The following is a 14,272-nucleotide window of genomic DNA, read 5'->3' as shown; positions in this document are numbered from 1 at the left end:
AAAGTCGTCCGACACACACTGCTGCAGTAATTAAATTATTGTCACCAAATTGAGCAACAGCGAGCATTTCCAGCTTACTGCCATTTGCTGTCTCTTTATCAATGTTGAGCAAAAAAATAAACGTAATTCATTGTTTTTTACCCAGCCATACCAACCTTGTTCCATAGACCCGATCTCCAAAACTTAAGGCTGAAAGTGCGAGAAAGGAGCTCAATAATTTCACCCTATAAGAGGCTAGCTAATGGGTGCACCTCACGGTTTGCGATATTGGGAATAGAATTCGCTGCTATTCCAGCAAAGGGAGAATTTCTCCTGCTTTCAACGCCCAAAAACGCTCTGAGGTCAGCAAGCCTCCTCATATGCTCTTCAATATCTGTTTGGCCAGCTTCCAGATAAATGGAAACGCATAGGAATTCTAGACGCTTTTCTCAAGTTTCTATAGTCATAATGGCCGATAAGGGGCTTTATCTCTGGTAATGTACACTTCACCAATGAGGACGGCACAGCCGACGACCATCGAGATAGCGATAATGGGAAGATTCACTCGAGCAAAGTCGAGTCGCCGGACGTGAATGTGCTTTCTGGAAAGAATATCCCGCCAGAGGAGCCCGGCTAGCGATGCGCTGAATGCCGTGCTAAATGCACCATAGTTAACGCCAATTGCCATGCTGTACACTGTTGCCCAGAATGTCCGATCGCTGATTGGGATGCCACTGGCGCGGTGCATATCTTGCCACGCCTGGATTACGCGGGAGAGAAGGATGGTAGTACCAATATTCGTGCCGGCAAACTAGAAATAGGCGCAATAGATTTAGTGGAATATGCATGATAAATGTCTTCTGTGATAGCATATGAGGTGTGGAAGCTCACATTGCAGAGTAAAACAGAGAGAAAGCCCATGCCACCAACGCTACCGATAGTCCCAGTTTTGTCCACCCAACGGTCCCATCCGTAAGCGGATACCGACACCCAGCCTTTGGTAACCAACGCTTGCACGAGCACAAACATGCAGAAGCTAAAGGGCACCAGCGCAAATGGCAGATGCGCCAGGACGGCCATGACTGTAGGGAATGTCTCTTGCAACCATCTGTACGCATCAGCGACGAGTGATACGAGAGTTGTCGGTCGGCCACTCTCACGTAAAAGCGCTGCTCCACAAGAAACTTGCATGGGATGCATCTGCTTTTCGTTATCCGCCTTCATATTGGACATCATTCCCGACAGCCCATGTGGTAGAAGACTGGGGTCTAGATGGATCAATTCCGACTTCTCATCCATGGAGCCCATAGCGCTGGTGGGTTGTTGGATGTTGTGGGAATCTCCTGTTATGGACTCCTGGTTCCATGACTTAAACGGACGTGGTGACGATGCAGAGAGATAGCTATCGTCTTTGGAGGTAATATGCGCCTGAGCTGGTCGCGACAGGAAAACAGGATATGGTGGCCTTCTTCCATTATCACTAACAGCCAGCGTTGTCTGTTTGTTTGTATTTGCGTCGATACTCTGATTACCAGCGTTTGTTTGGCTTTGTAGTTGAGATGGTAGTGAAAGCGCCTGTTCTAGTGTAGATTTGTACGCTATAACTTTTTGCACGTCTTGTTCCGGATGCGCTTGTTTCTGTTCCTGCTTCTCTCCGATTGTTCGTTCGGCTCCATCATGTTCAACTTCCTGCCGATCCCTGCGAGCGATCTCACGCGTCTCATGTCTATGATACCAGCCCCAAGCGATGTCCCAGCAAAACATGACGAAAGCAGCTGGCAAGGTCACCCAAAATACCGGATATTCACCGCCACTCTGGTTCACAGTGTTGATTGTCAGCACGGTGATAAGTGTCGCAGCCATGATGACAGCACTAAAAGCCGCACCTCCTTTGTCCAGGAAAGGATTCATTATCTCCTCAAGAGAGAGGAGGTTGCTTTGTTCATCGTCCACCACACTATTCTGCTGTTTCCCAGACTTCCCCCCGGTGTAAGGAATGTTGGGATTTACGGGCTTCTTGGCCTTCGCTTCTTCGGAGAGCTCATGCATCTTGATCGACGACGGGATGAGTGATTCGTCCGCGAACACCACGTAGAGCAAGAAAGGGAACAGAATTGCAGCCGTGATAACGACAGGAACGACCATGTTTGCAGTGTATTTGAGGAACTTGACATTGAAAGCCCCAGCAAGCACGAGATTAGTCGGATTGGAAGAGACCAGAATGGCTGACGCAATGTTGGCCACAGCGAACTGGGTGTAGATCCATGCTCTTGGATGGACAATGTTGCTCGAGGCTCGGGTCATGTAGGCGAGAAACGGGGTGCCGGATAAGATAATTGGGTCGTTCCCAATAAAAGTGCCCAGGCCAAAGAAGAAAGAATAGAGGTAAAAGAAGAGCCTGTGTCCAGCCTTCCCTCCTTTCTGGAGCACCTTGAACGCCAAGTACCTGATGAGTCCTGAGGCGTCGATGGACATAGCAATATATGCTAAAGTGATGAAGAAAATCATGATATCGATTGGAGAGATATTATTCGCTCCGATTGTGCCATCGTGCACTTCGTCTCGGCCAATTGCTCCAATGGCAAGCAGGAGGAGATCCGCTATCAAAGGTGCTGTTACAAAGTTCAGGGGAAAGTTTAGTCGTAGGAAGTGTCCAGCTTTTCCATCCTGGTCATTCTCGGCATCATTTTGAGAACGGTCTTCCTTTGGAGGTATTACTCGCAAGGCACTTAGAGTATCTCGGACTGCGTTAGAAACATGTCGCGGTACATAGATCGGGATACGAAACGGAAACAAAACAACAATATCTGTGCGGGAAGCATTAATCGCGGGGAACATGGTTCCAAGCATATACTGCACTTACTTGTAAAGATGAAAACGATGAGTGTGACGATTGATCGCCAATCTTTGATCTGACTAGTATCTAGACCTGGCATTTTGGGCCACCTCTCTGTCACAGAGACATCACGACTGATCTAGCTTGGTCAATGCCTAAATCTTTCAAGAGATGATACACCTGCTGCTGTGGCCAATCTAGTAACTCCTAGGAAAAAATTTTGGGCCAGCTCTCCAAGTTGTAAATGGTGAGGACTCTAGTCCCTCAACCAAGCTCAGCAATATTCTGCCTCATCAGGCACTGTTCCGAATCACAACCTCTTCGGGTCATGGTTAAGAATTTTGGTCACCTAGTATGTGCTCTTGAAAGAAACATAACTAGCTTTTCCTCAATTTGCCAATTGCCCAACTCGTATCAGAAGTGTGCTTTGCCGACAGCCGGCATTATTGTGGGTCTGGTCAACCCCCATATGCAAGTTAGCTAGTTGACGAGCCCAAGACCGCCGGGTGATGTGGAAACGAAATTCGTGAAAAGTTGGGGGGGGGGGGGGGGGGTTATATAAGCAGGTAATCTGTTGAACTTACAACCGGGATCCAATACCCGATGCTTTACAAACCCCACTAAAATGGCCCTCGCTAATCTAGTACAATGCCAATACTTGATTATATCAGCGGATCAAACCGCCGCTACTTGCGCCTGCTTCAATTGCCCTTTTGGACCATAAACACCTCTTTGTCTCTTCAGTTACTGATTGTTGTTTGGCTAGAGGATTGTTGGCCGGAGGAAATTTTATGGAATACACCCTTTAGCTCATCTTCAGTACTGAAGTTGTTATAGCACAGTTGACCCTGCTATTCACAAACTCCATATCTAACTATTCCTCTGTGCAAGTGCCGTTGGCGCTTGTTGCACTGCTCAGTCTCTGCTTGATCTTCCCAGCAAAGCCCTTGTTGTACCTGGGAATAGAGTGTTCATGTAAAGCCTATCAGGCGTATCTCGCAAAATGGCAGCGCCCCTTGACAGTGGAAGCAGCGCTATCCCCCAGAAATCTTCTGAAAGCTTGGAGGAATCCCAGCCAAATGTTCCTAACACAGCACCCGATGACTGGGATTCTGAGAGAAGATTGGTCTTAGCTCTAGCGCAGCTACAGGAAATGGAAACCAAGGTTGGTATATACTCGCTGACGACCTTCAACCCCTTCTTATGTCACATCCTAAAACATGGGCCCCTTCTTTCTTTTTCTTTGCTACGTTCTCTGTATTGATGAGCATTAGATCCAAAAACTTCGAACCCTTGTTCCTACTCGGCTATGGTCTCCATTGGTCCCCGTGATTGCCGAAAAGAAGGGAGACATCCGCCTTCCGAGGCCAAAATCTCCGCAGGAACTGTTTGATCAATTGGGCCAGGCTGCACGCGAGGGAAATGAAGAGATAGAGGCGTTTAAAGCTGCGTGGCGGAGCCCGGAGATGCAGGCAACCTGGGATCACGTTAACGAAAAGATCAAGGAGAGCGGCGGAAACTATCCACGAGGTATAGGGATGTGGCAACGAGATTATAATGTAATTCTCAAGCAACTTGACGCAGAAGTGGAAAACAAGAAAGAGGAGGAAGAGAGAAAAGAGCGTGAAGAAGAAGAAATCAAACTCCTTGCGTCGATCGGCAATGGTTGGAGAGGTATTGTCGAGTCCTTCGCCACTAACGAAGCGTCCGGTCTGGCCATTAAAGTCATCCCATCCCCTGATAATACTGGCCAATTTTCCATACTGCTACGAAATGTGTCATTGTTTTTCTTCGTTCAGCAGGTTAACGATATTGACGGTCAGCGAGTCCAAGAGTGGCGTGTTACTATGGAACCCCGAGCACATGCAACAAAGCTAGGGCAGGACATATTCGATTGCATTCAATCTCGGGATAGGAAATGGGATTTGAAATATCTTCTGGTAAGTTTCGAATGCTCATTGTGATGATGACTTTTGTTAAATTGTACACTGCAGAATTTTATTTCATCCTATTCCAACATCAAGGCGGCCCCATGCATCGGTTGCAATAGTTTGATCGACAGCAAGGCTCAACTACCAGTTATTCGGAAGCCCAAATTGGTGAGATCCTCAGAATCTGGTAGTGTATTCGTATGGGAGCCCTTCCATCCTGCTTGCGTCTGAGCGTCCCACGCTTCTTCCAACTCGACTATCGTCGGCGATCCTGGTCAAATCCACCAATGTTCCAAAGTCGGATGCAAAGCCCTCACTCCATGTGCGTCCCAGAATGCCAAGGGTTCTCTGACATATGCGAGCGTTTGGTCATCTGGATAACATACGTAACTCCAAGTGGCGGCATCTGGAATTTTGTATTTTCTAGTTCTAAAATCATATCTTTGCAGACCCCGGTCACAGCATTTGAAAAGCGGTGGGAGTGTTGAATCGTCGCTGTCGACTCCATAAATATCCTGCCAGCGAGCCCAGCGTGGCGTTCTCGGACCCTTTTTAGGGCCATCGAGGTTTCCCACGAATATGTCCGGCCCTTTGTTCGTAAGAACGTCTTTAAAGCGTCTTCCACATGGCCATTTCAGTGGATTCCCTGGCAAAGGATCTTTGGGCCAGATCCAGCCTTTCTGTCTCTTCATTATTTTTGTGAGAACTCAGTATGCGAAAATATAGGGTTTAGCGTGTTATGGGTTTGATGGGTTTTGAAGATTTTATGGCTTTTCACGGCCAATGCATATCATGGATATGAAAGATTCAGAACTTCTCCATTATGAGAATTACAGAATCCCCAATGCATTCTCAAATGGCCTTTTGTATCCATTCACCTGATTTCATGGGATGCATTCTGTGGTTTGTGGTTCTATGTTTACATTTTATTTTCTTGTTTAAGCAATCGTCAAACTTCAAGAGGACAAACATATTTGAGCTTGTGAATTAATCCATCCAGGGACATGTTTACCACTCAAAATGTCTTGAGATGCTACTGTGATAATTTTGGGTGCACTAGACAAACAATGTCAGGGGGTTTGAACGAAGAAATGATCGTGGCCCAATTATCCAAATGCGCTAGATAACTATCAGGGCTACAACTATTGTATGGGTGTTGAATCCTCAAAGAAACGCTGAACAGAGACAAAAATTTTTGTTGTCACAGCTATGGTAGAGGTAGTCGGGGGCTTAATGGCCACTTTATTTACGAGTTCATCCGTCGGAGGCACCATTATGGAGGGGGATTCGCTTGGTATTGATGCGAGCAACAAGCTGCAGTCCTCCGTGGCACCTTGTTTGCTTTCAATGGATGTGGATATACCCTTTCGTGTGTAACGCTTCTCTAACTTCTTTCGGGATAAGTATCGACACCTTGCCTTTGCCCAGAAACTGCGGGTAAAACTTGCTCCAAAAGTATCGCTGATGTGAAGACCAATTGGTACTTTACCCAAGAACTGGATGGAAGACCAGGGCTAGACTCCGGGCTTAAGAACGACGTGCCTTGAGATAGATATGAGTTGACAATAGCTGATAGACGCTCGCAAATTCGGGGTCTGCTGCTTTCGGTTCGGAAGCAGGGGAATTGGTTTGCTTGACTTCCACCATAGTTATTTGGGGTAATATGTTCAGGTTGGGAAGAATGAAGTAAATGTAAATTTCTTGGTGAACAACTCCAAGTCGATTCAACGTATCTTGCTTGACCTTGCTGCACATCTTTCCAGATGGTGGGAGGTATGCTTGATGCAGAGCGAGGGAACCGATGATTGTTACGATGCCGGAACCTGTAGAGGTCGTAGTACCCGATTTTAGTTACCAGGTACACCTGGGACTCCCTTCGGGATCGCAGGCGGGGTCCAGGCAGCGATAGCAGGGCAAAGACCGATTATATCACACACCCATATAGAAGTGCAAGGTAGATTAACCAATGCAGACATTATATTTTTGCCCTTTGGTGACATAGCCGCTTAAAAGCAGGAAAGAAATGAGATCTTTGAGCCAACAGAATCCCCAAGTAACTCCGTAGAAACATGAATAAGTTCCCCAAACAAATATATGCTTTCCAAGAGTGCCCAGGTACAAACAAGAGATGAAGGGGGAAAAAAGGATTATGCTGTAAATGTGAACACACTGGACCCTCAAATTGCACAGGAAGTGCAAAGAACATTCATCACGGCGATTATTATATGGTAAGCAAACGAAAAGTGGAACGAAAGCAGTTCAAACATAAGATGGTAAAGTGTGCATGAGAAAAGCAAAATGTATCATTAACAAGAACATAATTGAAAAGAAAATTTTGAGGCCTATTTTTTAGTGAAAAGAAATGGATGGAGATTTCAAGCAAATAAACCGAAGCCACTAGCAAACCAGCTAAACGAGCAAATGGTAATGACGATCATTCCGAACATAAAAAAGAAAGCCTGTTGCTGGGTTTCAGATACGGCAGCATTATTGAGACAAGTTACACATTCAGATTCTGTTGTGACATGCTAATTAGTATTCCTTTTTGTCCAAGGAGAGGAGTGAATGATGTGGAGGCCTAACATACTGCTTAGAGGAGTATACTCCTGGGGTTTGTACACCCCAAACCTGAACGTAGGTTGAGCTCCTAGCTGACCAGGACCGGGGAGGTCCGATGGGCCAACCTCGACATCGTAGACGAGGAGAGTGTAGATTTCAGTCAAGAGAGGAACATCTGTTTTGTTGGTGTTCCAAGTCACCATACCGGTCTCCGCAAAACTTTGATTGGCCGCGATTGTGTAGGCGTGCTTGTTCCTGCTGCAATATGCCACGACATCGACGGCAGATGGAGTGATCTTAACGGATGTATAGTTCCACGCGAACGTAGCGTAGTCACCAATCTTGATGTAGGTGCTACCGTCGAGGGGTGCTGGGGTTATCAATTTGATGCCGCCAGGTGGAAGGCGCGGATCGACAGAGGTGACTTTGGGCTTGGTGGTCTTTGTTCCCGTAGATTTGGCGTCGGTTCCGGTCTCAGCATCAGTCTTGGTGCCAGTCTCTGATGGAGAGTCTGTGTTAGTTCCCGTGCGTTCAGGAGTGCGTGTGTTGGTCCCTGTGGGATCAGTTGACCCGGTCGGCTCGGGGGCTTCTGTGATTGTTTCTAATACTGGTCAGTAAGGGGTATGCGGACGCGCTAACACACGAGTCTTTATGTCAATGTCACTCAACTAACCTGAATCCTGCCGTTTCGCAAAGCCATTATTGGGATATCTTCTTTCCGGAGGATAAGAAGCTGCAACAGACGACACCAACACCAGGAGCGAGCATATTAATAATATAAAGCTGAAGGTTCTCATTTTGCTAGTGACCGATATCGCCCAAAACCGAGCACAAGGTTGTGGCTCGTAGCAACGGCTGGTAAACCACCTTTCAACCGTTCCTAACTATTACTTGTCTCGTCAACCCAGGTAACAATACTGTCGTGGGAGCTTGTCAACTGCTGGCCGTGGATGTGGTAGGTTTTGACAAAGACTCCTGATCAGCAACTCAAGGCTTCGGGGCCAAAATTCCACTAAAAATAAGGCTAATCCTAGCCAGAATCCGTTGCAATAGTTATAGCGGAAGAGAATCGACAATCTTTCCAACTTTTCCTCAAGTCGTTGCCGTGTAAGCGGAGAGGGGCGAACGTCCTTGGGCAAGTGGCTGACGTCGAAGATCCACAGCGGACACAGCGAGCGAATGTACAAAGGGAAGAGGACGGTAAGACAAATTTCTCTCTATCCCCCAGTGACAGATAAAACGAGCGATCTCAGCGGAAAAAGAGTGTACAGCTGAGGAGAGAAAGTGTGTTTCTGTTGATGGAAAAAGAGAGTCGTCACGGGTGAGACATCAGACATCCATTACGGGACAATACAACTAAACCAGCCACAGGCCCTGTAAATTACAAGATATTATGCCATCAAGGCCTGGCGCTCCGAGTTTTAGCGCTTCTGGTTTGTTTCACTCTTCGGCTGCACTTCACTTGAACAAACTGTCTTGCTGAGGATCTGATGATGATCCGGCATTGTTTCATACATTATCCTTGCTGTCATGTATTCCGTACCACAGCGTTCACATAAGCCGTGAGAGCACACCTCAACTTAGGAGACCCAAAAAATGTTGTCTGCCAGCAACCGGTCTCCCAGAACATCATCCCGATCAGACATTTTCCACCCTCAAATCTGTCATCCAACAGGAGCTGGGATATGACGTCTCGTTTCGAGCACTGGGTACCCAGAAGAGTTGGGGAAGACCGTGCCACCAATCGCATACTAATCAGCAGATCAACTGTGAGCGTTTACCGGCCTGGCAAGAAGGGGACTCCAAGTCGCTAGGGTGCATTCCTTTGGGGAAATTCTTACCTAGCCATCCACGAAACTCATCGTCGTCTCGCCATAACAGCCGGTCGCCATCAAGGAAGAACCCGTCGGTTGTGTCGCCGGCCCTAATCTGGACATTTGCCCATTCTATTTCAGATCATAAGCGACTTGAACTGACCTTTCAAATACGCCATATTTCGGGGAAATTCAATGCAGATAGCTTACGAGAATATTTCGGCGCGTTCAAAACCATTCCCCATGATATTTCCGACTCACTGCTAATCATTTGATTTGACCCGCTCAAGAATCCCTTGCTTGCACGCTCCACGTCCGGAACAAGAACCGCATCCGAGGCACCAGCTTGGATGTGATATGAAGACAGATATTGGCCGTTGGAGTCGCGGATATAATACTCCCTTGCCCCTTCCGGTGCTGGCAAAGCGGCGGATAGCATGGACAAGATGAGAAGTAGAAAGATCTGTGCGAACATGGCGACGAATAGTGAATTTGCAGGGGATCTGGCAGAGATGCGTGGATAACTAAAGTGGATACGAGTGTGTGACTGCTCTAAGGCGTAGAGGAGAGAAGTTTCCTTTCAGCGAAGATGGTGACTGCAGCACCTTTATATAAAATCCAAGGCAAACATACAAACTAGTCTCGACGGCATGCCAGATTGGCGACAGATTGAGTGTGCGATGCGGAGCGACTTTTTTAGCTGCCACTGTTGGAGTACTCCATACTTCCAGCGGCATGGTTGATCATACGTAAAGGGTGTATATGTACGCAACCGCCACATGTATAACACCTACGGACTGTCCAAGGAAGCACAAGGGTCTCAGCTTGAATCATGGTGTAGCAGCTCATTTCAAGATTTCGCGTGAGGTCGACTCAAGATGCTCGAGTGAGATTATCGGATACCTGTGGTATCAGGGTATTCTCAATTTGACTGAACGCATGTCTACACATTTATATGCATGTACTCAGTACGTATGTATGTATATACACTTCACAATGTAATGGTTTCACCCATGCAGAACGCTCTATTTCCTTGCATACTCGGGCCTCAGCACCCATTTTCCTCTTCCTTGCCGACCAGTCTTTTCGAGAACCGCAATCGTCCTTAGGATTTCCTTGAACTCGGCCGTTGCCCTCGGCGAATCGCAGAATCTATTAAAATGATCGACCAGCATCTGTGTATACACCGCTCCTCCTTGGGCAGTGATGTAGTCCCGGATCATGACCATGAAATCTTTACCTCGAGGGGTGCTTGTACCCGATCGCGCTGGACTGTTTCGTCCGGAAGACGAATGTTGTCCGGTGGTACGATTGGTCAGGTTTGCGATGATGCTGGCGGATGACGGACCGTGCATTGTCCTGCGTGCTACACTGCCACCTCCGCCTGCGTAGACTGGCATTGTTCCCCGCGGCGCAGTAGGATCTACTGGTCGACCTGCAGTGCCGAATTGGCCGGTCCATGTAGGAGTTCCCACTGGCACGGTTCTGGCAACCTCTTGAGCTTTAAGGAGTTCTTTTGCTGCTTCTGCGGCAACACGTTTGGCTTCCGCTTCGATTATTTTGGGGTCGGCTTTGACACTGCGCTTTCTGCCATTGAAGATTTGTTCGTGTTCGAGAGCAGAGTGGACGCCTGAACGCGCGAAGATGGTCTCCATTAAGCGTGCATCCGAATGTGATGCAGCTGTCCGCTTAGTCTCCCCGTCGGTTTCAGTCGGTGTCCCGGTAGCCGACTGATATTGTTCTAAAGCTGCCACACCAGTAACCTTGCTAATTTTATCTTTCTCTTTGCGCTCTTCTTCTACCTTTGATTCTTTGGTGCCTTTTTCGTGCTTGCTATTCTCTTGGAATGTGACACCGGCTTCTTGGAACATCTTACTAGTCTCAGTAGGACCGTTGTCACCAAGAGTAAACAAGTCGTGAAGGTCGCTCATTTGGAATGTCTGACGCTGCTTGGGATCTTTTAAGATCTTATTCGTCAGGAACTGCTTGAATATCTGTCGGTGATATATCTTCTCCTCAATAGTCCCAGCAGTCATCAGCCTATATATTGTTACCTCGCGCTTCTGGCCCAATCTCCATGCTCTTTCGCGTGCTTGCAAATCAGTTGAAGGGTTCCAATCAGGATCGTAAATGATGACCCTGTCTGCGCCTGTTAGATTGACACCAAGCCCTCCAACTTTTGTAGTCAACAAAAACACATGGATATCAGGGTCATTGTTAAATTCATCCACCATTCCTTGACGAACTTTTATGGGAGTATTGCCATCCATACGTCGGTAATTAAATCCAGTCAATGATTTGATAAACTTCTCTAGGATATCCAGCATAATACGATGCTGAGCAAAGAGAAGGGTCTTGTGACCGGTATCTCTCCATAGCTCAAGCAGAGCTTTCACAACCTGCATTTTGCCAGATTTGGCACTATTTCCATAATTGTAGTTGGCTTTCTGGGATAAGGTTTTGTGCTCAGGGAGATCAGGGTGATTGCAAATTTTGCGGAGGATGTCAACACCGAACAGAACATCTCTCCGTCCTCTCATAATAGCCGACATCTCGTTGGAACTGAGAAAGGCTTCGTAAGCGGCTCTTTGCAGCTTCGTAAGTTTGCAAAAGAGTACTTGCTCTGTTTTCTTTGGCAGATCTGCTGCAACATCGATTTTAAAGCGCTGAAGGAGATAGGGACTGATTGCATCTTTGAGGGTCTCTGCACATTTAGCTGCCGTCTGCACCTGCAAATTTGATGCATTGGCATACCCTCCCGCCCGGATAGGAAACTCGAACTGGTTACGGAAATTCACCAACGTCCCTAACCTCATCGGGAAAACAAAGTCAAATAGCGACCAGAGTTCGGTCAAGTTGTTTTGCATCGGGGTTCCAGAGAGTATAAGTCGGTGAGGTGTGCGTAGTTCTTTACAATGTATTGTAATTGCTGTGTCCGGATTGCGAATTTTATGACCTTCGTCAAGGATCGCGCAGCCCCAATCAACGGGGATCAATAGAGATGTGTAGGTTTGCAGACCCGCATAGGTGGTTACAAGGACATGGCCGTCCTCAAGAACGCGCTTCAATATTCTTTTCGCTGCCTTTTGACCGCCCGACATCCGCGTTGGGCGATAAGGGTCCCAGATTTCAGAAGTTAACGTATCCTCTGCACGGCTTTCCTTTTTGATGTTGATCATACCACTTCCAGAAGTATGCAAAATTGAGACGCGTAGTGGAGGCCACCAACGGTGGAACTCATTTACCCATTGCTTCATCACCGTTGGTGGGCAGACAACGATTATAGGGGCGTCGAGTTTCTTGCTGTAGTGCAGTCCGGCAAGAAAAGCGATGACCTGGATAGTCTTTCCAAGGCCCATTTCGTCGCCGATGATTCCACCGACACGCTGTTGGTACAGTTCCCAGAGCCACTGGACACCTGTTTTCTGGTAGTCGAAAAGATACGGATAAATGTCACCCGGTATTCGATATCCACCATCCAGCACTGAATCAGGGACCTTTGGATGCGGTAAGAACCACTCGTCGGCGGAGTCCTCTTGATCAGGATCCCTGACATCCTCTTCATGACCAGATCGCGCCCGATTTCGAGCTTCAGACCTTCGTGAGACCCAGTCATGGAGGCGAGTCTGGTAGACTTTCTCGTTCCCATCATCCACTCCGTGAAGGTCTTCCACGACACTTTTCGTACTTTTAGCCGGTTTTGTCTTTATGGGCCTCGTTGTTGACATGTCCGACGATTCTCCCCATTCTTCCTCGGTGGATTCCGCCAATGGCCCGGAATCGATGTATTCGTCGTCGGATTCCAAGGCAGGCAATCTCGACGTCCTAGATCTTGACCTCGTAAGGTTGGCATCACTGCCATCCGCAGGGATATCATTGATCAATCGTCGACGTTTTTGCGGGCGGGGTCCCACGATTTCATGGGTTTCACTATCAGTCAGTTCGTCATAGTCAAAACCGGGGCGAAGAAGGTGCCGGTGAGACGCGGCCTGCTGACCACCCAAATCCTCAAGCGCCAGCTCTTCCTCTTTCTCTTCTTCTGCGTCGATAAGAGCATCTTGCAAAGATGTTAAGGTCTCTCGATGGCCGCCTCCAAGCTTAGAGAATGGAGTGATTTTCCCAGTGCGGATAAGGTAGTCTCTCCTAGTCTCATTTGGTGACCTTCCTGCTCCGAATGCCTGGGCTGTGTCTTCGATCCCTTGCTGCCTTTCGTAGATTCGTTGTTGTATCTGTTCGATGTCTAGCTCAAGAGCAGATATTTTAGACTCAAGATTTTGGAGCTCAGCGTTTATACGAACTCGAGCGGCTGTGCCGATTGGATGGGAGAGGCGCTGGTGCAGCCTGAGAATGTGGTCTTCAACCTTTCTAGATCGCATTATCAGCATTAAACCCAGTCATCCCATGGCGATAACGTCAAGACATACAGTTTTTCATTTTTTGTATGATCCAGGCGCTTCTGGTCCCTCTCGTTTGCCTGTTCAGTGAGAAGTCGATCCGCCTGGTAGTTTGGTGATGCGTTAGTTCTAGCCTCAAGCCCTGGGTAAAGGATGATGGCACACCTGACGCCCGATGTCTCTTTCCAGGTCGTTTTGATCTCTGACAGCGGCGTCCAGCGCTCTTAGTCGGCTCGATTCGTCTCCGGTCAAAATAAGTTCTTGGTAATCTTCTTTCGGACCGTCAGGTGTCTCATCTCTTTCTGGGGCATTTGACCCCTTAGTCTCTTTGGATTCAGTCTCCGCCATAATGTCTTGCGATTCGATGCTCGAGCAAGTCCGAAAGCACAACATAACGCAAGCAGGACCTTACTGTAGCATGGGAAATGCGAAAACAGAATACAAGTTAATTATTTTGGGCTCTATCAACTCAGAATACCATGGCTTTAGCAAAGCAAGGTCGCTGAGACAAATCTTTGCAATTTTACCTCCAGTGAATGCACCCAACGCAGGTCTCTCAAGATGCTGGTGTGGCAAGCATGAGGCTTTCTCAAGGTATGAAGACAAGAGTTCAATCAACATTGTTAGCTTTACATAACTGGGTCTCGCAGAAGTTCCAGAAACGTCACCAGCACTTCTGGAATGCTGAGGATGCTGTGGTCTGAACTTGATCTGTTGCAGTTAACTGACGGATGCACCACGCCGGCAACCTTCCTGGAA

General features: G+C 47.6%; 6 protein-coding genes across 6 annotated transcripts; 1 reads left to right on the top strand and 5 right to left on the bottom strand.

Moving 5' to 3' along the window:
- Positions 1-442: 442 nt before the first annotated feature.
- On the bottom strand, positions 443-2,915 carry CIMG_07878 (uncharacterized protein; the record flags this gene model as incomplete). The annotated part of the gene is made up of 3 exons (XM_001240714.2): positions 443-790; positions 871-2,786; positions 2,843-2,915. The coding sequence occupies 3 exons, from the start codon at positions 2,913-2,915 to the stop codon at positions 443-445; spliced, it is 2,337 nt and encodes a 778-aa protein (XP_001240715.2).
- Positions 2,916-3,580: 665 nt separating this feature from the next.
- CIMG_07879 (uncharacterized protein) lies at positions 3,581-5,828 on the top strand. Its single transcript, XM_001240715.2, has 3 exons — positions 3,581-3,980; positions 4,090-4,755; positions 4,810-5,828. Exons 1-3 carry the CDS (start codon positions 3,819-3,821, stop codon positions 4,975-4,977), a joined length of 996 nt encoding a protein of 331 aa, XP_001240716.1. The 5' UTR covers positions 3,581-3,818; the 3' UTR covers positions 4,978-5,828.
- A 445-nt stretch (positions 5,829-6,273) lies between these two features.
- CIMG_13290 (uncharacterized protein) lies at positions 6,274-6,722 on the bottom strand (the record flags this gene model as incomplete). The annotated part of the gene is made up of 2 exons (XM_001240716.1): positions 6,274-6,569; positions 6,611-6,722. 2 exons carry the CDS (start codon positions 6,720-6,722, stop codon positions 6,274-6,276), a joined length of 408 nt encoding a protein of 135 aa, XP_001240717.1.
- Positions 6,723-7,121: 399 nt separating this feature from the next.
- On the bottom strand, positions 7,122-8,102 carry CIMG_07881 (uncharacterized protein; the record flags this gene model as incomplete). The annotated part of the gene is made up of 3 exons (XM_001240717.1): positions 7,122-7,261; positions 7,334-7,906; positions 7,979-8,102. 3 exons carry the CDS (start codon positions 8,100-8,102, stop codon positions 7,122-7,124), a joined length of 837 nt encoding a protein of 278 aa, XP_001240718.1.
- A 958-nt stretch (positions 8,103-9,060) lies between these two features.
- On the bottom strand, positions 9,061-9,594 carry CIMG_07882 (uncharacterized protein; the record flags this gene model as incomplete). Its single annotated transcript, XM_001240718.2, has 2 exons — positions 9,061-9,251; positions 9,330-9,594. The coding sequence occupies 2 exons, from the start codon at positions 9,592-9,594 to the stop codon at positions 9,061-9,063; spliced, it is 456 nt and encodes a 151-aa protein (XP_001240719.2).
- A 550-nt stretch (positions 9,595-10,144) lies between these two features.
- On the bottom strand, positions 10,145-14,224 carry CIMG_07883 (DNA repair and recombination protein RAD26; the record flags this gene model as incomplete). The annotated part of the gene is made up of 3 exons (XM_001240719.2): positions 13,679-14,224; positions 13,544-13,617; positions 10,145-13,484 (listed from the first exon to the last, which is right to left on the bottom strand). Exons 1-3 carry the CDS (start codon positions 13,904-13,906, stop codon positions 10,145-10,147), a joined length of 3,642 nt encoding a protein of 1,213 aa, XP_001240720.2. The 5' UTR covers positions 13,907-14,224.
- Between the last annotated feature and the right edge of the window lie 48 nt (positions 14,225-14,272).

Source organism: Coccidioides immitis, assembly GCF_000149335.2.
Source record: "Coccidioides immitis RS genomic scaffold supercont3.3, whole genome shotgun sequence".
NCBI lineage: Eukaryota > Fungi > Ascomycota > Eurotiomycetes > Onygenales > Onygenaceae > Coccidioides > Coccidioides immitis.
Note: the sequence above shows the minus strand (reverse complement) of the source record. Positions and strands in the feature narration are given on the sequence as shown.